This window comes from Agelaius tricolor, unplaced genomic scaffold (assembly GCF_023055355.1).
Source record: "Agelaius tricolor isolate 1412-34295 unplaced genomic scaffold, bAgeTri1.0.p SCAF_17, whole genome shotgun sequence".
In the NCBI taxonomy this organism is placed as follows: domain Eukaryota; kingdom Metazoa; phylum Chordata; class Aves; order Passeriformes; family Icteridae; genus Agelaius; species Agelaius tricolor.
Window position 1 is genome coordinate 19733393 of NW_027269277.1, and position 21361 is coordinate 19754753.

A 21361-nucleotide genomic window follows, 5' to 3' on the forward strand; every position below is an offset into this window, starting at 1 on the left:
CACATGTGAGCATGTGCACCATTGCCATGCAACCATATGGGCATATGGCGTTACATGGAGGCACGGCCGAGCACATACACAGATGCTGCCACACACTTTAGTTGTACACACACTTCCACATGCACACAAATGTGCTGGCAGCCCAGAGGGCCACCCATGTCCTGAGTGCATCTCCAGCAGGGTGGGCAGCAGGATGAGGGAGGGAGCTTCTCCCTATCTGCTCTACTGTCCTCTGGTGACATGCCCAAGAGTGCTGGCTCCAGATCAGGGGTCTCCAGCACAAGGAGGATGTGCTGCTGTTAGAGTGAGTCAAGAGAACACTACAGAGATGCTCTGAGGGCTGAAAACTATCCACTGTGGAAACAGACTGTGAGATATGGTGTTGTTCAGCCTGTAGAAGACAAGGCTCCAGTAAGACCTTAAAGTAGCATTTCAGGATATCAAGGGGCTTCCAAAAGGAGAGTTTTTCACAGGGCATGTAGAGACAGGACAAGGGGCATCAGTTTTAAAGTGACTTATGGTGTGTTTGGATTGCACAGAAAGAGGAAATCCTTTTTCATGGGGGTGGTGAGGCACTGGCACAGGCTGCACAGAGAAGCTGTGGCTGGCTGATCTCTAGAAGTGTTCAGTGACAGGGTGGATAGGGCTTGGAGCAACCTGGCATCCCTGGAGGATGTCCCTGCCCTAACCCTAACCCTGCCCATGGCAGGGAGGATTGGACAGAATATCCTTCAATGATCCCTCCCACCCCAAACCTTTCTGTGATTCTGTGGTGTGCATGCATGCAGATAGCCCCACAGAGGTGTGATTGCATAGAGCATGCCCTGGAACATGTGTTGGAGCACACACACATGCATGCACACAGGGGGGTGTGCCACCAAACATCTGGGGAGAGAAACTCTGGCCTCACTTTCCATTCCACAGTGTTGCATGGGCCCCTGCACTCATCTCTCACCCACTACTGCTCTGGGATCCATGCTAGCAGAGCCCCATATCCCTTCCTTCCTTCTGGGCCATTCTGCCCCAGTGCAGGGACAGGAAGCGCTCTCTTGTCCCTTCCCAATGCATGGCTTTCTCTTTTGGGCTGTAATGGACTGTGGGAGTGAGGGGGGCCTACTATGTGCACCCTACTATGGGGTTTGGACTTTTATGCTCCAGGATTCCCCATCTCCCACATGTGGCAAGGGTCTCTCATTAAAGCATCACTACCTGCCATGTCCTCATCCTTCCCCAGCTCAGGTGTATGGGACATTGTGGGACAGATCTGGGATCTGTATAATGGAGAGATCATCACGATGGGGAGACAGACACCAGGGCCAGGGGCTACCCCACCTTTGTGGGTTCTGTTTGCAATCTGGAGTTTCACAAAGGGATCCCCAGGACACCCCATGCCATGGCCACATCCAGCATTGAGGGTCCCTGTACCCAGCAACCCAGCCATGCCATGCCATGGGCCGACGGTCATACCTGGCAGCAGCTGGAGCTGCATGGAGGGGCAATGGTGTTTTGAATGGGTCATGGGGCACAGTTTTCCCATCCATATGCAATGGCTTGCAAAGTAGCCCTATGAACTCACACTTATACACATGTGCATGCATTCACGTGTGCACATCAGACATAGGACAAGTTCCCCCGTGCATGTGTTCACCTGCACGTGCAGTCAATCGCCACTAACACTTGTGTGCAGCAGCATGCAGCTGTGCCCTGTACACGTGCACTCACACACATGGCATGTGTTCGACTATGTGAACATGCGTGCTCAGAGGTGTGTGCATGCATTCACTTATGTAAGAGTTCAGCTGCGCGTGCTCACATGTATGTGCACACATCCATCTGTGTGTACATGTTCACTTGTATGAACTGACATGCATGTGCCTGTATCCCATGCATAGCCATATGCTCGCACACACATTTCCGGCCACTCACCGACACGCTCCTATGCGCATGCACGTGTGTACCCACTGTGCACGTGTGTACCCCACTGTGGGAGTGTGTACCCCACTGTGGGGGTGTGTATCCACTGTGGGGGTGTTTATCCACTATGGGGGTGTGTACCCACTCGCCTACACTCACACTGGCCCCGTGCACTTGTGGTCACCCTGGAGCATCCCCGGCCCCCGTCCCAACATCTGCGCACGCGGCGACCTACGCCCCCCCCCTCCTCCCCTGCCCCTCCTCCCCTGCCCCTCCTCCCCTGCCCCTCCTCCCCTGCCCCTCCTCCCCTGCCCCTCCTCCCCTGCCCCTCCTCCCCTGCCCCTCCTCCGCGCGTGTTCGCGCGCACCTGCGCTCCCACACCCACCTGCACGCGCATGCTCTGTCTGAGCACTGGCGACTGGCGCCGCCCAGCGGCCGCCGGCGCCCCTGCCCTGCCGCGGGGTGCCCGGCGCGAAGAGCAGTCCCCGGGGAAGGCACTGGGCACCACCCTGCCGTACCGCGGTGAATCGGGGCACCCCGGTGAATCGGGGCACCCCGGAACAGGCTCAGCAGCAGCAGCACGGCGACATCCCCCTGGGCACGGCCACCCCCTCCCCGGGGCTGCCCCAAAAGCTCTGGCAGCTATGGCCTGAGATTGCCAGGGAAAACCCTGTATCCACTACCCAAGCGCCGTGACTCCTACCCTTGCCCCAACTCAGCCTAGGAGCACTGGGAGCAGAAGACACCCTGCCCACAGCTGCACTTCAGGTGTCCCCTGTGCCACGGTGGCATTCAGCTTCCGAGAGCTTGCTAAGCCTTGATTCATCCCAGATGGAGCAATTACCCTCTCCCTGCTCCAGTGCCACTTGTTGGGGCACAGGGACAAACCATGCAAGAGACAGCTGGAACAGAAGTGCAGCTCCTGCTGCTGCTTTACTGTTAGAGATACAATGGCATGCAGGCACTGGCAGCTCCAGCACAGGGCCCTGTGCAGGGCTGCTGAACCCCACCACGAGAGCAGCATGGCCTCAGGGGGTGCAGTCTTTGGTCCTAGCAATGATCCTGGGGTGGTTGAGATGGAGGGAATGTTGAGGACCCCACTCCTGCCAGGCACCATCCCACAGTACAGCCAGGCAAGTGTGAAGTGTAGTGTTTAACAGGCTAAAGGGTAGCCCAGAGCAGGGGTAGCAACACAGCAGGGCTGCTGCTGGAGCTCACAGGCAGGCACGGATGCTGCCTGAACCCTGGGCCGGGTTGTCCAGCTATTGGGCCACACCAAAGCACTGCTGCCTACACGCCTCCCCAAAACGTTTACCCCTCCTGCCCCAAGCTCCTGCTGGTTGCATTAAACCCCTGGGCAAAATCAGTATGAAGGCACCTGCTCATGCCATGGAGACAGGTGGACAGTGGCGGGGGTGACATCTAAGTGCTATTTGTGGCTGTTGCAGCAGAAAGGAGGGGACAGGTACCCCGTTTGGTCCTTAATGTGGTGTTTCCTCTATTAATCGCTCCTGGTGTTGAGCTAGAAGCTACAGGTGAGGGCTGGTTGAGGCTGGGTTGTCTCCATGCCCACAGTATTGGTGACAGAGAGTAGCGCAGGCCTCAGTGTATTTGTCCCAGCATCCATGCCCTGGCAGGGTACTATCCCAAGACACAGGTACACAACACCACAACACCTACTGGCACTCATCTCGGCCCCCTGTGGTCCCTCAGCCAGCAGGGAGTGGGTTAAGAACCTGCTGGCTGGGGCCATTGTTTCTGACACAATGAGGAGGAAGAGGATGCTGGGGTTGAAATTCCTTCAGCTCCCTCCCCACACACAGATGGACAGAGCAGGGCAAACAGGACAGCTGGTGAGCACGGTTTAACCCTTTCAGATGCTGCATGAATAGTAGCTGGGGGATGTTTAAGGCATGTGGTGCAGCACCAGATACAAGAGAGGCACTGGTGTCCAGGACAAGTTGGAGGGACCTCATGGGCACAGAAAGACCCATGAGAGTGGCGGTAGCATCCATCCATCTGGTCTTGCTGGGCCACAGACTGCTGAGTGGCCAGAGCCCATGACAGCTCTGTGGCACAACAACTCCTGTCAGCACCTGGACTGGCAACCCCCTCCCCTGCTTGGTAAATCAGAAAAATAAATAAAAGGCAGGGGCTGGAAAGATGAACAGACACAGGGAGAATCCACAAGGGGCTGGATCCTCTTTGGCAGCAATCTGGGATCACAGCCAGGATCCCGGAGGGAGACTGGGTAGGGGGCTAGCAGTCCTTGGAGGCCTGGCCAAGGCTCTCACGCAGGCACCTGAGCTGTTCCTGGCCCAGCTTGATCTTCTCTTCCAGCTCCCTCTGCTCAGCAATGAGGGCTGACTTCATCTTGACAAAGTGCTGGTAGTCCTGGAGGTGCTCGGGGGGCAGGTACCGTGCCACCATGGCACCCACTGCCTCCTCACGCCGCCCCACATGCTCCTTCAGCTCTTTGGCATCCTCCAGCTGTGCGACCAGCAGCCGCTGCTTCTCCCGCAGGGCCAGCTGTGGGAAAGACAGCTGGCATTGGCAAGGCATCCCGCAGCCCAAAACCTCATGGGTGAGGGTCCCCTCCCCCATGCCCACCTTGTCCTCAGGAGGGGCATGCGGCCCGAGGCTGCCCAGGGCAGTTTCCACCCGGGCCAGGCGACCCGAGAGGGAGAGCAGGAGATTGACCACCTTGTCCAGGTCACCCACGAAGAGGCGGTACTTGTCAAACTCCCCTGGGGTGCAGAGGGCTTGCAGGCGAGCAGCCACATCTTCACCTAGTGCCCCATTGGCACTAATGTCCTCCTGCAGCCCCCGTTGTGCCTCCTGCAGCACCACCAGCTTGCGGCTCAGACTCTCGATCAGCTGCAGCTGCCGGAGCAAAGGGGTCAGGGGGAACTGGGGCCACTCCCCATGGGATCAGGGGACTGGCACGGAAGTGTGGGGGCGCTGTGCTGGGGCCGACAGTACACAAGAACCTTGAGGTACCCCAGGTTCCCATGAGCTACTGGCAATTGCCAGTCCCCACAAGAACCTGTCAATGTCTCAGAGTCCATGTGCACCTAATGGATGCCCCCGTCCCTGTGGGTATCTGGGAACATCCCAGCCCCTGCAAACATCAAGCATCTGTAGATGCCACTGGTCCCCATGAGAATTTGGTGAGACTCCCAGGTCCTGCAAGCACCTGACAATGCCCCTGGTCCTTGCAGACATCTGGCAATGCCCCAGGCCCATGTGAGTATATGGTAATGTTCCTGGTACCCACAAGTGCCCAGCAATTACCCCAATGCCCATGAGTGCCTGGTGATGTCCCCAGCTCCCAGGAACAACCAAGTGATGCCTCAGTCCCCGTGGGCATCCAGAAATGCACCCAGTCTCCATGAGCACCTGGCCAGGACAGTGGGGAACCACAAGGGAATTGTCCCCAGCAGAGTCTTGTACCTTCTTTTCCACCAGCTCATGGTCCACCTCCTCCTCCTCATCCTCCGAGCTCCCCTCCACTACCTCCGGCAGTGCCTTTACCTTGTTGAGTGGCTCAGTTTTGCCCACTGCAACACCAAAGTGCACTGGGAAGGAACTGGAGCTGGCAGCACTCTTGGGAGGCAGCGAGATGGGCTCAAAACCTTGCCTGGGAGACAGAGATACAGCGATAAGCACTGGGGGGTGTCAGCCTGCCCTTGGTATGGGGCCCGGTGCTGTGACAGCCCTACCTGTCCTGTGCCAGGGCCTCCAGGTGCCAGTCCTGCTGGAGACACTTCCGCCAGGCCTGTCGCTCCCCTACCACCAGCAGCTCACCCATCACCTCACTGGCAGTGCCAGGGGAAGCCAAGGGGGCCAGAACACTGGCCAGGGAATGGTCCCTGACAGCCACGTCCCACAGTCGTTCCTCCGAGTCCATGCAGCGGGGCTGGGGCCAGCTGCCCTGGCAGCTGACCCCCTCCACTGCCCCAGAACTGGGCTTAAGTGCCTCCGGCAGGGCAGGGCCAGAGCCACAATGCAGGGACAGGGAGCACTCACCCACCCCACGGGGACTGGCATAGCCCTGCTCCTGGTTCTGGATGAGCCTTTGGGGCTGCTCCTCCATCTCCCCAGACCGCTTCATCTTTGTCCGCTTCTCCCTGGCTCCTGACACCCTGTCAACACCCACCCAGGGCATGTCAGCTCCCCTGCCCACCCGTGGGGGCAGGGACACTCAGGGCCATGGCCATGCCAGGGAAAGAGGTCAGGGACAGGGACACTCCACAACACAAAAAAACCCCACACGGTGCTCTAAGGATTAGGATGCTCTGATACAAGGTTACAAGAGCCCACCCCCATGCCATGGCACCACTTGCCTGCAAATTTCAGCGTTGGCAGCATCAGGCCCAGGAGTCCTGCGGAGTGATCTGGGGGCCTCAGGTCGGGGCCAGGCACCTGACGAAGCAGGGGGGCAAGCAGTGTGCCCCCAGGACTGGCCTTTCTGCTCCCCGGTGAGGCTCTGTGACCGCTCCCTCACTGCCTCAGCAATGCTGCGGATTGGCATTGGGGCAGCAGAGAAGGCAGAGCCATGCCCAGCACCATCTGGTGGGTGCTGGGATGCCCGACGCTGTCTGTACTTCTCCCAGTTGGGTGGAGGTGGGCGGGGAGGTGGAGGGCCCTTCTTTTTGGGGATGCTGGGAGGGTCCAGCTTGGCACGGAAAAGGTCCTTCTGGTCACAGCCCCAGGGACTGGAAGGTTCCAGGTTGAGATGGCTCTCAGAGAAGGCTCTGCCCCTTAGTGGGCGGTGCACCGGATCCGGGGGGCTCTCAGGGTTGTGGGCCAGGTGATCACTATCCCACAAGAGGTCATGCGTGGATATGGCCCGGTAGCAGGGTGGCCACTCTGGCTCAGTGCTCTCAAGGCAGGTGTGGAATGGGCCAAGCCTTGGGAAACCAGGTGGGTAGCTGGAGAGCTCACTAGGAAGAGAAGGAGGCACCCGTCCTCCCATACACAGTCACCCATCTGGCAGTTCAGGCCCATTTCATGCCCTGTCTCATTTATCCCAGCTAGTCATCCAGTCACACTGGTGGGAGAAGCCCAGGCATATCTACTGGGCACAGTTCCCCAGAGATGGCTCCAGAACCCTGGGGAAGGGTAAGGAGGGACCACCTTTGCTGTGGACACCTCCTCACACACCCTTGCCCTGCGTGCCTCCTTCTGCCTCAAAGGGCACCAGCCAAGGATGGCCAAGGAAGTATGGGAGGCACTCTCGACATCCCCAGTCAAAATCATGGCAGTCCCCACATCCCCCAGCACAGGTCCCCACTGAGTGGCACACACATCCCAGCACCGTGGCATTTGGCATGGGCTCACCTGATGGACTGGCTGACTTTCCTGGTGATTGCAGGTGGTTCCCACTCATCCTGAGGAAATTCCTGTGTGAGGGGGAAGGCAGTGTGAAATCCATCACCCAGCACCTCTGTCCCATCCCCATTCAGGTGCAGAAGACTTGAAGGCAGTCTGCAGGGCGAATGGGGGAACAGTACCCCACACCCCAACCCAGGGTCACAGTCCAGGGGTGCAAGGGAGTGTCAGTGCTGCTCCCCAGCACAGTCCCACAGGGCATTACTCACTGGGATGAAAGCTCTCCGGGGGGGCCAAGCATCACTCTCCTCTCGCCCAGGACGGGTAGCTGGGTAGCAGCAGTCAGGGCAGCGCACCCAGGACACAGGATGACAGCGGCATGTGTGGCCACGGGGCCGTGGTGGTGGGCACAGGTCCCCTCCACAGTAGCGGCAGGGCTCAGGGCGCAGGGGAACCCCATAGGAGTAGGAGAAGCCCCGCAGGTAATCCAGCTCCCCTGGCCTCCCCAGTGGCTTGTAACAGTGGGGCTGCTCCCGGCAGCACTCAGCATAGGGGCCAGCAGAGCCAGGGCGGCTGGGTGAGGGTGGGCTGTAGGGCTGGTCCACAGAGAGGCGGCGGACATCCCGGTGCTCAGGGCCAGGGGGCTGGAAGGTGCTGGGATCACCTGCTGGCGACTTGCTGTGCCGGGGTGGAGCCAGTCGGCTGCTCTCCTCAAAGAACCGGCGGCGGTCGGCAAAGGGCAGCAGGACTGCTTCGTCGCTGCCTCGTGGTGGGGAGCTGCAGGCCGCTGGGCCCTGGCTGTAGCCCTCCAGTTCACTGTGGCTGGGTGAGTGTTGTGGCTGCAGCTTGTTTTCCGGGGACCAGCGCCAGCGGCCCCTGGCTGTTGGCACCACCCGCTCAGGGGACAAGGGCCCTTTAGGGGCTGGGTCAGGGGTGGGGATGCCCCGATCTGCAGAGCGGCCAGAGTTCCTGCTCTCCTCACTCGGTGCGGGGCTGAGACACTCAGGCGGGGCAGGTTGTCGCTCTGCCAGTACACTGCCCTCTGGGGGCTCCTCAGTTTCCTCCACTGGCTCCTCACCAGGCGGAGGTGCACCAGCACCCCCCCGGCTCTTCTGCAGCTGGGCTTTGCGCCGCTGGATCTCGTTGCGCAGGCTAGTGGCAAAGCGGTCGCTGCGGCGGCGCATCTGAGCAGAGCGGTGGGGAGGACCCCCAGCCCGCCGGGCCCCTCCCTGGCTCTCCTCCTCCACTGGCCCCTCAGCGCTGAGTACTGGGCTAGTCCCCTGGCCATCTGGCCCGCAGGCTTGCTGCAGCTCAGGGCAGCAGTGGCAGGGTGGTGGGCGGCAGCAAGGCTCTGGGCAGTGTGGGGGATCCTGGGCAGCCCCTGTGGTTCCCCCTCGGCTGCCCTCAGGATGCAGCGGGGACAAGGTCCAGTGTTGCCCACTGGGGGCTGGAGAGGCTCGCCCGCTGTTGGTGCCCAGCTGGAGAGAGCGGAACTGGGAGGCCAGCAGTTGCTCGGGAGCACTGTGACGGTGCGACATGTGGCCCTTGAGAGGGGACAACAATGGGTTGTCACCTGCTGTTGTGGCATCAGGCACTTGGTGCATGCTGTCATCCACGTATGGCTGGTTGTCAGACTCCATGCTCTCCCCCAGGAGTGGCTCAGCTGGGCAACGGTCCGGGTGGGAGCTCAGCATGTAATACTGGTCAGCAGAGAAACAGTCCTTTGTGGGGTATGGTGCCACTTTCCTCCTGCCCACTACTTCTGCCTCCCCATCCCGCTGGCAGAGGAAGGTGTCAGAGATCCACCGGCCCTTGGCATGCAGCATATCCGCTGACACTGAGGCCTGGCACCTGTCCCCTCTGCCAGCTGGGGCTGCACGCAGGCTGTCCCTCCTGACAGGGGGCTGGGGGGGCACTGGTGCCCGCCAGGCCTCAGGGTGCCAGCTGGCAGATGGCTCAGCCCCTGTGGTCAGGTAGCGCCTGTCAGGGGCTTTGCAGGGGCCTTGGAGACTGGAATCAATGGACACTGCCTCTTCAGGACGGAGAGAGAGGGCGCAGTCAGAGGCAATGGAGCTGGCAGAGAAGGAGCTGTAGGCAGAGTCCCGCTTGCTGTGGTACATGCCCTGGTCAACGGGTGAGGGGTCTCCTTCATAGCAGGTCTGGCTGGGATGGTCCAGGCTCTCCATGCTCCCGATGGAGCTGCTCCGGTCAGTGCTGCAGTGCCAGGACAGTGGGTTCCACTGCAGGGACAGCTTGCTGCTGCCTAGCCCCACGTCAGTGTTACAGGCACCTGCTGCCCCTCATCCAGCTCCACAGAGATTCTAAGGAGCCCATCCCCCCACATACACCCTCCCTGGGACAACGGAGCACAGGGCAGCACTACCCCAACCTGCCCTTCACCCCTGGGTTGGGGCCACCACCAAGGTTGCCTGGCACTGGCAAGGGGAACAGGCACAGGGAACACAGGGTGTGTGTGACTCCAGCCACTCGAGACCTCCCAGCTCTGGCAGCCGGGGCAGTGGGACTAAGCAGCTCCTGGCTGTCTCCAGCAGAGCCACCGCCCCTTCCTGCCGGGAGACGGGAATTAACAGCCAGGGGAAAGGGTAGCGCAGAATGAGGAGGGATGCCCGAAACTAGCGTGGGACCCCCTATGCCACCCCCACTGCCACAACCCAAGGGGTGTCCTGTCTGCCCTCTCCCTTTGCACAGTCTCATAACTGCCCCCAGGGTCTCACCTGACATCACACCCCGAAGGCCAGGAGAGGCTGAAGGCATCAGCCGGGCAGTGCATGGTGGGGACGTCTGGGCGGCTTTCGGCAAGTTTGGCCACATGCCAGGAATGGGGCCGGAAGACGGGCACGCTCCTCCTGCCAAGAGCAACAGCGGGAAAGGACAAGAATGGGGAGGAAGCCAGGCCAAGGAACCGGGGCTGAAGTCACTTCCTACGGGGTTTCCTGTCTCCCCCAGGCCAGTGCCCGCCCAAAGGGGATGGCAGCAAGGAGGGTCCAGTCCTGCAAGCACCCGGCACTGGGCAAGGGGATCTCACAGCTCACCCAGCTGGCCAGGGCTCCCCAGACTGCAGCATCCCTGTTGCCACATTAACAGGAGACCTAGGACACAGCCCCTGCATAGCCCATAGGCAATGACCTGAGCAAGGCAAGCATCTCTGCTGGGTCTGGATTAGCTCCACCAAGGGACACTGGGGCCACATCTGTCTCCACCACAAGCCTGACCTTCCCCCTTGTTCTTTTGTCCCTCAGTACCTGCAGCAAGCACCAGCCACATCATGTCTTTGGGAAGGGTCCTGTGCTGGTCTCTGTCCCACCCCTCACAGCATCCACAGGAGTCTCCAGCCCACCCAACAAATGCCACTGCACAGACATGGTCAGAAGCCACCTCCTGTACCTCCCAACTGCCAAGTGCTGCCACATCTACTGACTGGATAAGAGCAGCAAGCTGTGAGGTCAGCACAGGGACTTCCCAGAACCCCCAAACTCACCATGGATGATGCTGAACCCCAGCACAAACCCGTGGGACCCCTGCCCCTTGGGCAGTGCCCTTGCGCCGTCCCTGCCCCTGAGTGCTGCTGGAGCTGGAGTCAGTCAGGATGCAGCCAGGGAATGGATGCAGTTGGAGGAGCTAGGGGGGGAAGGGACGGCAAGGCCCAGCCCTGCCTCTCCTTCCTTTCCCAGGCAAGCAGGCAGGCAGGAGGCAGGCAAGCAGGCAGGAAGGGAGAGGAGCGGCCACGCTTGAGGATACCGCCCAGCGAGGGGGTGGTGAGCCCAATGCACTGCCCTGGCTCTGCTGGATGTGGAACCCCCACTTAGCGGGAGTGCTGACAGCAGCAAAGGGGCTGCTCCCCACCCTGTCCCAGCAAGGGGCACCTCCAAGCTGGAGACAAGGGCACCTCCAGGTTCCTGCCAGTCCCCCAGGCAGGTAAAGCCCCACTGGCCCTCCCTGTGTCCCTTCCACAGCACTTCCAACCTGCGAACAACCATCTTCAGAGTGCGGTAGGAGCCCTTGATGAGGATGAGGGCCTCCTGGCGGGATCCGTACAGTGGCGTCCCACTGATGTTCACCAGCTCATCACCTGGCTGCAGCCGGCGGGACAGTGCAGCCTTGCCCCCATCCTCCACCTGGGTGACAGAGAGGGGCATCAAGGGGGGCACAGCCCCCAGAATATCCCAGGGGATGTTCCATGGCCGCCGCGTGTCAGGGGAGAAAGAGGCTTCGGAGAAGGTACCTGAGCCCCAGGCACCACAGAGGGATCTGTGGGGTCAGTCTCTCCCCCTTCTCTGGTCACATGAATTTCTGAGCAAGGGCATCAAGGAGGGGAGAGAAAGAAAAATGTCACATCCCAGCAGATTCCCTCGCAGGCAGCACAAGGGCCCTTTGTCCAGCATGGATGCCAGCCCCCTGCTGCTGCTTCCAACCCCACGTTGAGCCTGTCTGGGCACCCGTGGTGATTTTGATGCCCAAAGGATGCCATCCTACCCTATGTGCACATAGGAGACAATAGTAGGGGAAGTGCTGAGCCCTGGCACATGCCTACCCTCCCTGACACCCATGGCCAAAATGAACCTGGCACCCTGTATTGCTGTGCTTAGAGGAAGTACAGCCATGGTGCTTCCAGCACGAGATCCTGGCCCATGCCCTCTGTCCTAGCTGGTAGGTGCAGTCCTGGAAGCCCTGGGACAAGCAGTGCCTGGCTGGGCTAGGCAGTGTCCATTGCCAGCACTGATCTCTGCCCATCCTGCCACTGCAATGGCCAGGGACTGCCAACTCCATACCACAGGGCTGGCAAGCGACTGGAGCTGCTTCTCCGTGGTGGCAGTAGCACAGGGCATGCAGGTGCATGGGGCATGACCTGGGGTGCCCCATGCCCAGTGTGGATGTGGCAAGACCCTATAGCCACCTGCAGGGCAGAGCTAACCTGGCCCCATGCTGGGGCTCCTGCACCCACCCTGCCCATGGGCTCTTCACCCTGCCCAGTTGCTCCCAGGCCTGTCCAGGGAATGAGCTCTGCTCACAGTGCCTGCAGGACCAGTTTGGGCAGCAGCCAGACCTCAGTGCCAGGGAGCACACATGGCTTCCTAGCAGGTCAGTCATTGTGCATGTGCCCCTGGGCACCACTTTCCAGCCCTAATGGTGGGGAGGACTCAGGGGGCATTCCACTACCCCTGGACAAAATGTCACCTTAGGAGGGAGAAAGGCAGGGGCAGCCAAGCCTCCTGCCCAGTGCACCACTGCCCCATGGCACAGCTGCACCCAGAACCAACAGCTCTCCCATTTTTCCAAGGATCTTAGCACTGCAATGCCATACCCAGCCTGGGCACAGCCAATGTGCCTGCCTGTGCAGGCAGGCTGCCCTCCTACCCAGATGTCAGCCATGGGGCTGCCTTCCTGGCAGGGGACCCTGACTGACTGTGAGGGCTCCCAGTCCTACCATGGAGTCACTGGAGCACTTGGGTGCTTGCCATGCTGCTGCCCACCAACAGGCACCAGCAGAGCGAGCAAGGCAGGCTGCACCTTCACCTCAGTCCTCTGTCCAGACATGTGCCCACCAGTCCTGCCTGCCACCGCCATGGGGATGAGTCAGAGATGAAAGGTGTCCCCACTTGCTGCAGGACACCACCAGGTCTGCACCCATGTCTAGATCATCACATGCACTAGGATGGACAGGCTCAGCCCTGGCATCACTCACGAGGAGCTAAATTTGGCACAAACAGTCCCTTGTTCTGCCTTTGCTACCAGTGAACTCAGCACTAGCAACCAAACACCACTGCCTGCTGCCCTGCCTGGCTGAGCCAGCTCAGGACACTTCCCAACACCATCCCTGGAGTTCACTCTGGGCCCTGATGGTGGGCACCAGATGGCTCACGGGAATGTCTGCCTGTCTCAGGAGAAACTTGTCTTAGGACTCACAACCAGAACAGTGCCAGAGCTGTACTCACCCTGCGCCACACCATTCTCCCTCCTTGCCCCTGACGTGCTCAGGGAAGCCTGTGCCGAAGGGCGTTTGCAGCCCCATGGAAGGCTTAAGATCGCATGTGAGCACCGCCGTGGGACTCTGCCACAGAAAGGGATCCTGCCCGGAGTGGGCTCAGAGGCCAAACTCAGTCATCGTTGCGGGGACGCCCTTCCTCTTTCCGGCCCGCACCCCGCACGCCGCCCCCTCTCCGCACACACCTCGGCCGGCCGCAGCGGCGGAGCGGTGACCCCGGGGGACCCTCCCCTGAATGCACAAAGCGCTGGAACAAGCCCCTTTTGTCTACCGAGCACACGCGGTGGCGGCGTGTCCGTGGGAGCGCGGGGGCCGATACCCCGCGGCCCGCAAGCCAATCCCCTTCTCAAAAGTGGTGAGTGAGGAACATCCCCTCCTCCGGCAACCGGCGGACCCACGGGGGACCCATCACCCCGAAGGCCAGCAGCGAGTGGGGACGCGGGCAGTTACTCCTTCGGCGCCCGACTGCCCACCCGCCGGCGGTGCCACCTCAGGGCGCAGGGCTGGGACCGGAGCCACTTTTCCAGCTCCCCCAGCCAGACCGCGCTGGCCGCGTCCCGCCGAGGGCGTGGAACGGCCCGGGGGCGCAGTCGGCCCGGCTCGAGGCACGGAGCAGCCCCGGGGCCGCCAACCCGGCCCGCCGCACCCCGGCTCAGCAGGACGGCGACACCGGGCGGGCAGGCGGCCAAATCGTCCGGCGACAGGGCCCCGTCCGGGCTCCCCGGAGGGGTGGCTATTGGAGTTCCCCTGGCCGCTGCTCTGCTCCTTGCGGGTCTCCCCGCGGAGCGATGCGCTGGCGGGGGCCGCGGGAATCGGTGACCCTCTGTGTGGCGAGACATCGGGGCCGCAGGGGTCACCCTCACCCTCTGCTCCCGACTGCGGCCAGGCTCCGCTCGGCATCGCACCCCGGCGCCAATCCCGTCCCGGGCACGGTCCTGCCCCTGCGTTCCAGGGGTGCCGGGGCATGACGGGACGGACTATGGTTCCCCCACCGTGGCACTAAACGTCCCCGCAGAGTCTGGTGCTCGGAACGCCCGTGGGCGCGGCACCGACGGATGGGCACAGAGGGGGCTGACCTCCCCCAGCTACAGCCCGCGGGACGGGACCGGGAAAGACGTGAGGGAGAATGTGGGGGCCGCCCCCGACGCCAGCCCAACGGATGTGCCAGAGGAATTTCTTCCTGCCGCCGAGTCCGGGCTGTCCCTCCGCCCCTCTCGCTCTCACTCTTCACTGCGACTCTAAGTGGAGGGCCGCGGAGATCGTAGGTGCGAGTGGCCGTCCCCGTCCCGCCGCGCCAGGACACAAGACCCCGCGGCCGGGGCTCCCCGCACCCCCGACGCCGCCACGCCCCGGGTGTCCTCCCATCTCCCGCGCCCCGCCACGGGCGGGAGGCCCCTTGCGGGAGGATGTCGCGGAGCCCACGCGGGGCTCTGCCGGCGATTCCTACCTTGGAGACGATGAGGGGCTCGCCGTGCTCTAGCCCGCCGCGCAGCGTGAAGCCCCAGGGCGCGCCCCCCTGCAGCTGCACATGCACGTACTGGGGGGCGCCGGACCGGCCCTCTGCCCGCTCCATGGCGGCTACAGCTACAGCCCCATCCCGGCCTGGCCCCGAACTGTGGAGGAAATTACACCCCCGCCCGCCGGGGCTGAGCGGCGCGGGGCGAGTGCGGGGCGGGGCCGCTCCGCACCGGGACTGCTCCGCCGCCGCCAATGAGGCGCGGGGGGACGGCGGCGGACAGTTCGGCACGGCACAACACGGCGCGACTCAGCACAGCTCATGGCATGGCTCTGCACACACTAGCACAGCACAGCACCTTTCTACTCAGTACCTTGGCATGCCATCCTTTAGCCCAGGGACCTGAAGTGAGCTGTTTGGCTCATCTTGGTACAGCCCAGCCGGGGTATTTCAATTCAGTCCAGCTCAACCCAGCATGGCATGATATGGAAGGCTGGCAGACCTCAGTGCAGCACGATACATCACAGCTCAGCTCAACGTGGGATGGCAGGGGGGCCAGCATGGGTTAACTGACCCAGCATGGCTCAGCCTGGCATGCCTCGGTGCAGTTCAGCTGGGTTGGCACATTCCGGCTTGTCTCAGCTCAGTTCAACATGACACAGGGCTGGCAAAGTTAAGTTTGGTACAGCACAGAACAAGCACAGGCCTCATCTGGCTTAGCTCCACTTGACCTGGCCCAATTTTTTTCGGGGCAGTTCAGCTTGGTTGACTTGGACAAGCATGGCTGGCAGAGTTCAGCTCAGCAGAGCCTGGCCTGGCTTGACTTAGCTTGACCATGCACAGGTTCAGCTCAAAATGACCCAGTTGGCTTCAGCACAATATGGTGCCACTGGGAACACACACCAGTAGGGACTGTGCTCAGCACAGTTTAGCCTGGCACGGTGGCAGTTCAACAGCACTCAGGTGGGTACGAGGCGGTGGCAGTAGGGTGATGCAGTCCCCCTGCCTCCCCACCATGTAGTCACACTGGCGCCCCAAGCTCCACTGCCTGCAGGCCAGCACATGCTGCTGGCTTCTGTCTGACCTACCCATGCCAGCCCCCACCCTGTCCATATCCTGCCGGGCACCTTAGGGCATACCTGGCAGTTTGGCCGTTCTTCAACTTTGTCTTTTCCTGCTACACCCAGGAGAGGCAGCTGAACTACCTGGGGGAAATTGAGGCAGGGGGAAGAGCCGGCAATAGCAGCCAGGGATGGTGGGAGTGGATCGGCATGGATTCCCGAGGGAACCCAAGAGTCCTGCTCCTCCCTTCCCGCCTGGGGCCATGAGTCTTACTCATCTCCTTCCCAGACAGCCGGCCTGGAAAGCTCTGCTCTGCAAGCAGCGCCTGCAGCCCTGCTTGCCCGCCATGGCCTGGGAGGGTGAGCTTGCAGTGCCAGGCTGGTTCATTCAGTGCTGGAAGGGTCTCAAGTTTTTCTTGGTAGTCCCTGTCCCCAAGCACCTGTCTTGAACTCTGCCTGCTCCCTGTGCAGCCCAGCTGCAGCCAGACCAGTACAGCCAGAGTGTCACAGGGCACAGGGTGGAGTGGTACCTGGCCTATTTGTAGTGCTAGAGCCCACCCAGGAGAGATTCATAGCTCCCCCCCATACAGCCTTGACATGTCCACCACTGACATGTCCACCACCCCGACCCCACCTGCCCTGCCACCTGCCCACAATGCCCCAAATCATGACTGGCTGCTGCCATGCCCAGACTTCCCAATGTTCACTGGCTCGTCTGCCCCTTATGCGCTTTCCCAAATGAATAACAAGGGCTGCCTGGCCAGGCAAGAGGGCTCTTGTGCCCTGGCTCTTCTCAAGGCCCCATAGCACATTTAGCACCACACACACCCCTACACAGCCCTCCCAAGCCCTTAGCACTGTGCCCAGCTGGCACCAAGAAGAGTGGGCAGCAGACACCAGTACAATCCCTCCAGCTCTCCCCATGTCCCTGTGCCCGCACCAGTGATTCCCAACCAGTGTGCTCACCCCCTGGCCACTTCCATCCCAGCAGGAGAGCAACAGTGTACTGTGGGTCAGGGCACAGCACCAGGGTCTCTGGAGGTGGGACTGGCTGCAGCTGCCCACACCACACCGTAGTGTGCTGTAGTAAACCCCATAGATTTAGGAAAAGCACCATGGAGGATATGAACAATAGGAATGCTGAAACAGCAAAAGAAAATTCCTGTTTTCCTGTCCTCCACCCCTTAACCTACCTCTGTAACCCTATAAGGCAATGTCATGTTAACCCCTTACCCATTGGTCAAGCTTGGATCCTTTCCAACCCTATAAAAGAAGCATACTGTACCCCATTAGGGGAGAAAGAAGAAGAGCAGAGACCCTTCACGGACCTCCCCAAATAAAGCCATCTTCGTGGAACAGCCTGCACCTTCTCCTTCTCCTCTCTCTCCGTCTGCTGCAGCCTCAAGCCCGGGGCACCACTACCTAGCAAGCAAAGCTGAAATCCTAAGAGCTTGCAATCACTATAGAGCTGATAATCACCATGCTTGCTAGATAGTAGCCCTGCGGCCTTGGCATGAGCGAGCTAGCTTCGGGGACCCAGTCCCTACCCAGGGACTGAGCTCCTGAGCCCTAGTGCTCTGCTTTATGATAAGGCCAAATAAGAGGCTTTATTAGTATGCCCAGAGGCTCTTTCCCAGGCAAGCACTGTCCCCAGTACGGAAAGTGACTTGAATGGCCCATGCCAGCGAGAGGGTGAGCATCATGCTCACCTCTCAGCTTTGAGCAGGTGCTGGCAGAAAGACCTGGAAACTGGTCAAGGTAGGCAAAGTTGCCAGGCATGCTGATGGTGGTGGCACGATGATGCCTACAGTGGGGTACTGCTGGCTTATCCAGACATACTTAGCACTGCTGGGCTCAGGGTCACTCTGCTCACCCATGTGTCTTAGTGCCAGCTGGATAGAGTGAGGCACTGGGCAGCCTCACTGTGCTGTGGGGCTGTTGGGGAGCAGAACTCCCCAACAGCTCTGTGCGTGCTTGGGGCAGTGCAGACCAGCATGCAGCAATGGGCACAAAGGTGATGAGCCGCTGACAGAGTATCAGCACAGAGTGGAGGTAGCTGGAGGGACTGTCATTGCATGAAAGCACCTTCTCAGGCTCTGTCTGGCCCCACTCCCCCGGGACCCAGGGAGGTCCTGCCTCTTTAAAACCTGATTGAGTCCATGCCTTTAAAATGGGCCGGGGCAAGGACCTCCTACCCTGTAGGAGGAGGCTGAGCCAAGAGCACGTGGGCTGAGTGAGCTGGTTCTCCCACCCCACTTCACCCCACTCCCCTACCCCAGCACCTTTACAGCTCCCATAGCCAGGCTCTCTGTTGGGCTAGCTTTGCTCCTGGTCTGGATTTTAGTCTGGAATTTGTACCCCTTTTTGCATACAGATTCCCCCCACCTTTCTGTTCCTGTGCCAAGCTGAAGCAGCTGGTGTGGTTGTCCTGTCTTGATAGGAGCTGGAAGCACTCTGGGATCCTTTTGCTGGCGCCCACAGTCAGCTCTGCCTCCCAAGTGAGGAGAAGCATGACTGCAGGTTCTCCCTAATTCTTCTGCTGGCCAGCCCCACCTCGTCCCTCTTACCTGCTCCCTCCCAACACTCATCTATCATGGCTATGCCCTACCCTTTCACTAGCCTCCTCCTTCTCCTTGTTGTGCCCCTTTCCCAGGCTGCAAACCAGTCCCCACTGCCCCTTGGCTCCCTGCCTGCTGTCCCCACCCTGCCCCTCCTGCAAGCCCTGCAAATGCGGGCTCCAGGCAGCCCAGGCTGGCAGGCGGTGCCAGCCAGTGGGCAGCCCCTGCGCTACATGCTGAATCTGTACCGGCGTGCTGCTGACCGCGAAGGCCGACCCCGCCGCAGCCGCAGCCTAGGTACCAACACTATCCGCCTGGTACAGGCCAGCTCCCATGGGGGTCAGCCCTGGGCAGGTAAGGAACCAGTGAGCACTAAGGATGGTATGTGCGCTTAGCAGAGCTAGCGGGGTGGGCTTGAGCTCTGAAGGCGATGTCTCTTGCCTGCTTCCTTCCCCCTCTCTACACTGTCCTGGCTGGGGTTGCTCTTGGCCATAGGGTTCCACTTGGCAGGAGTCCAAGGCTCTGCCCCAGGGGTGAGATGGGCAATTGCATAGCTGGCCCTTGTGTGCCCTTCTCTCCTTCCCACTCTGCCTGATGCTCTGCCAGGCTAATGGTGTTGGTGGAGAGGATAGGAAATGTTGCAGACTCTTTGCCCTTCATGCCATGAGCAAGCCTTGTCTCATGGCTTCTGTTTGCTGCAGCTTCTGCCTTGTGCTGGGGCAGATGGCTGTCACAGGCTCTGCTGTGCTGTGTGGGACTGTGGCAGCACCATGACAGAAAGGGGTGCTCCACAGTGCCTCCTGCATTATGCTAACAGGGTACTGGTTACTGCTTCCCTGCAGGTCGCTGGTACTTGCAGGCCCTCACCTACCACATGGAGGGCCAGCCAGAGGTCGAGCACCTCCTCAGAGCTACTGTGGTCTACCTGCCCAGTCTGTCACTGGCCCACGGTCGCCTTCTCTGCGCTCTGGAGCTGGTGATGGCTGGTGAGCCACCCAGGGTGCTGCTCAGCCCTACTGCCCGTCCCCGTCGTGGCTGGGTTGAAGTTGATGTCACCCCTTATCTGGTGCTGGGGAACAGCAGCATGGGGAGCCTGGCACTGCAGCATGTCTGTGTGCGTGCTGGCCGAGCAGGAGGCCACGATGCCCCTGTGGCCCCTGGCCACCCTTTCCTCCTTCTCTACCTTAATGATACTCAGGCAGGGTTGGCACCTCTGGCAGCAGAGCCCCACCGACACCGACGTGATACAGGGACATTGGCTCATGACCTGCCCAAGTACCTGCGGGAGCAGGGAGGGGAGAAGAGTGACTGTTCCCTCCGCCCCTTCCCTGTCAGTTTTGCACAGCTGGGCTGGGACCACTGGATCATCGCTCCTCACCGCTACAACCCGCGCTACTGCAAGGGTACCTGTCCCCACCTGCTCCGCTATGACTTCCACGCACCCAACCATGCTGTGGTGCAGAGTTTTGTTCATCAGCTTGTGGATGCCAATGTGCCCCGGCCCTCTTGTGTGCCCTATCGCTACAGCCCCATCAGTGTCCTCATGATTGAGCGCAATGGAGGCATACTGTACAAGGAGTATGAGAACATGATTGCAGAGTCCTGCACTTGCCGGTAATTTCCACTGCCCCAGCACATCACCCTTGGGCTCTGCCTCTTCCTATAGATCTGGACTTCAGGGTTTATCTTGCTCTGCCTGGGGCTCACTTGGCTCATCTCCCCTCCCCATGCAGTGCTGCTCAGTGGGGAGATTTTACAATGACAGTTTTATGTAAATTGTGGGTTTTTAAAGGCAGGAACCTGTGCTGGGGTGCTTGCCCCATGGCATCTGTCCTTCCTGCAGCCCCCATGGCTGCTGCCTGGTTTTGGTGGGCAGGGGGGCTTGGCCTGATGTTCTCAGATATGAGCTGTGTCCCTAAACAGGAGTACCAAGCTCTTAGGAGGTGGCTGGGAGTCTCCTGGTGGAGGGAGGGCAGGGAGGGTAGGAAGTCCAGGTGTCTCTGTGTTTTGCATCTGACACATTGGTGGTGTCAGGATCTGATGTGACCCTGCCTGTGGCATTCCTTCCCAACTCACGTGCACCCCATCCCTATCTAGTCTCAGCTGCAGAGGCATCTCACCAGGCTGAGAATTTGGGCTGGAGCGAGGAAGCCTCTCTCCTCCCCTGCAGTTCTGCTCTCGAAGGGCTGTGAAAAACTGGAGGGACCTGAGCTGCCATCTCTGCTTCCGGTGCTAGAGGCCAAGGCAGCTGCCTGTGCTGGGCTGTGCCTGCTGTTTCCTCTGACACACCTGTTCTTCAGCTCCTTGGCTTGCTCTCTAGCAGGGTTCAGGTTTTGTTCCCAGAGGTCAGATTCCTGTTGCAGATGTCTCTCTACCTTCTTGCACTCTTGCTGTCACACAGGCCTTGGGGTCTGCTGAACTCCTGGCATGTCCCTGTTTCCAGAAGGGTCAGTCCCACTCTCAGCACCCCTGCTGCCTGACTCTTCTCTATTTATTTCTTGACTGTGAATAAATGAATTGATTGATTTTGCTAAAGACCATCTTGGCCTGTTCTTGCACTGCCCCCAGAGTGCAGCAGATGCACCCTGGGATAGGTTGCCCTAGGCTGTATCCCTGTGCCCTGCCTTTGTGCTTTCACTGGAGGGGGCGGGTGCAGGGGTAAATCCCAGCTGGTTCAAGCAGGGCCTATGAGAAGTGCCTCCCCTGGAGCATTGACCTGCCCTAATGCAGAGGAGACCAGATGTGGCTGCAGGCAGCTGCCTCCATGGATCTGGGAATGAGAGGTGCCCCGCATCCCTCTGTATGGGGCAAGTCCTAGGAGACCATGGAAGACCAATGAGCCAGGTCTCCTGGGGCTGTCTGTCACCATGGCCAAGGCATTTCTCTGCTGTTGCTATTGTGGGTAGGTATCTACAAACAAACCTGACCGTTGCTGGATATGGTGCCCTGTCTGCAGTGCTGGAGCAAAATTTCCATTCTTTGAGCAGCAAGGCATAGGTGGCAGTCATCATCCTTGGCACCAGCACTGTCACCT

General features: G+C 60.4%; 2 protein-coding genes across 4 annotated transcripts; one reads left to right on the forward strand and one right to left on the reverse strand.

The window, feature by feature from the left end:
• Window positions 1–2817: 2817 nt before the first annotated feature.
• On the reverse strand, window positions 2818–14969 carry SHROOM4 (shroom family member 4). Of its 3 annotated transcripts, none has more exons than XM_071442886.1 (10): window positions 14700–14969; window positions 11233–11384; window positions 9984–10115; window positions 7518–9462; window positions 7258–7319; window positions 6261–6827; window positions 5637–6059; window positions 5368–5554; window positions 4525–4797; window positions 2818–4443 (listed from the first exon to the last, which is right to left on the reverse strand). In XM_071442886.1, exons 1-10 carry the CDS (start codon window positions 14823–14825, stop codon window positions 4174–4176), a joined length of 4137 nt encoding a protein of 1378 aa, XP_071298987.1. In that variant the 5' UTR covers window positions 14826–14969; the 3' UTR covers window positions 2818–4173. The 3 variants fall into 3 exon arrangements, with proteins under 3 accessions (XP_071298987.1, XP_071298986.1, XP_071298988.1); XM_071442885.1 differs by having other exon boundaries at window positions 6261–6860; XM_071442887.1 differs by lacking the exon at window positions 11233–11384 and having other exon boundaries at window positions 6261–6860; window positions 14700–14836.
• A 3122-nt stretch (window positions 14970–18091) lies between these two features.
• Window positions 18092–19945, forward strand: BMP15 (bone morphogenetic protein 15). The gene is made up of 2 exons (XM_071442086.1): window positions 18092–18681; window positions 19170–19945. The coding sequence occupies exons 1-2, from the start codon at window positions 18363–18365 to the stop codon at window positions 19943–19945; spliced, it is 1095 nt and encodes a 364-aa protein (XP_071298187.1). The 5' UTR covers window positions 18092–18362.
• Window positions 19946–21361: the final 1416 nt, after the last annotated feature.

What these genes read in the sequence shown, in the direction of transcription:
- BMP15 (XM_071442086.1), top strand. Translation starts at nt 18,363, where the DNA reads ATGGCTATGCCCTACCCTTTCACTAGCCTCCTCCTTCTCCTTGTTGTG. An exon ending in TGGGGGTCAGCCCTGGGCAG is followed by an intron (nt 18,682 to 19,169) that starts GTAAGGAACCAG and finishes GCTTCCCTGCAG; the next exon opens with GTCGCTGGTACTTGCAGGCC.
- SHROOM4 (XM_071442885.1), bottom strand. Translation starts at nt 14,825, where the DNA reads ATGGAGCGGGCAGAGGGCCGGTCCGGCGCCCCCCAGTACGTGCATGTG. An exon ending in AGCCCCTCATCGTCTCCAAG is followed by an intron (nt 11,385 to 14,699) that starts GTAGGAATCGCC and finishes TCTGTCACCCAG; the next exon opens with GTGGAGGATGGGGGCAAGGC. An exon ending in ATGCCCCTCCTGAGGACAAG is followed by an intron (nt 4,444 to 4,524) that starts GTGGGCATGGGG and finishes TCTTTCCCACAG; the next exon opens with CTGGCCCTGCGGGAGAAGCA.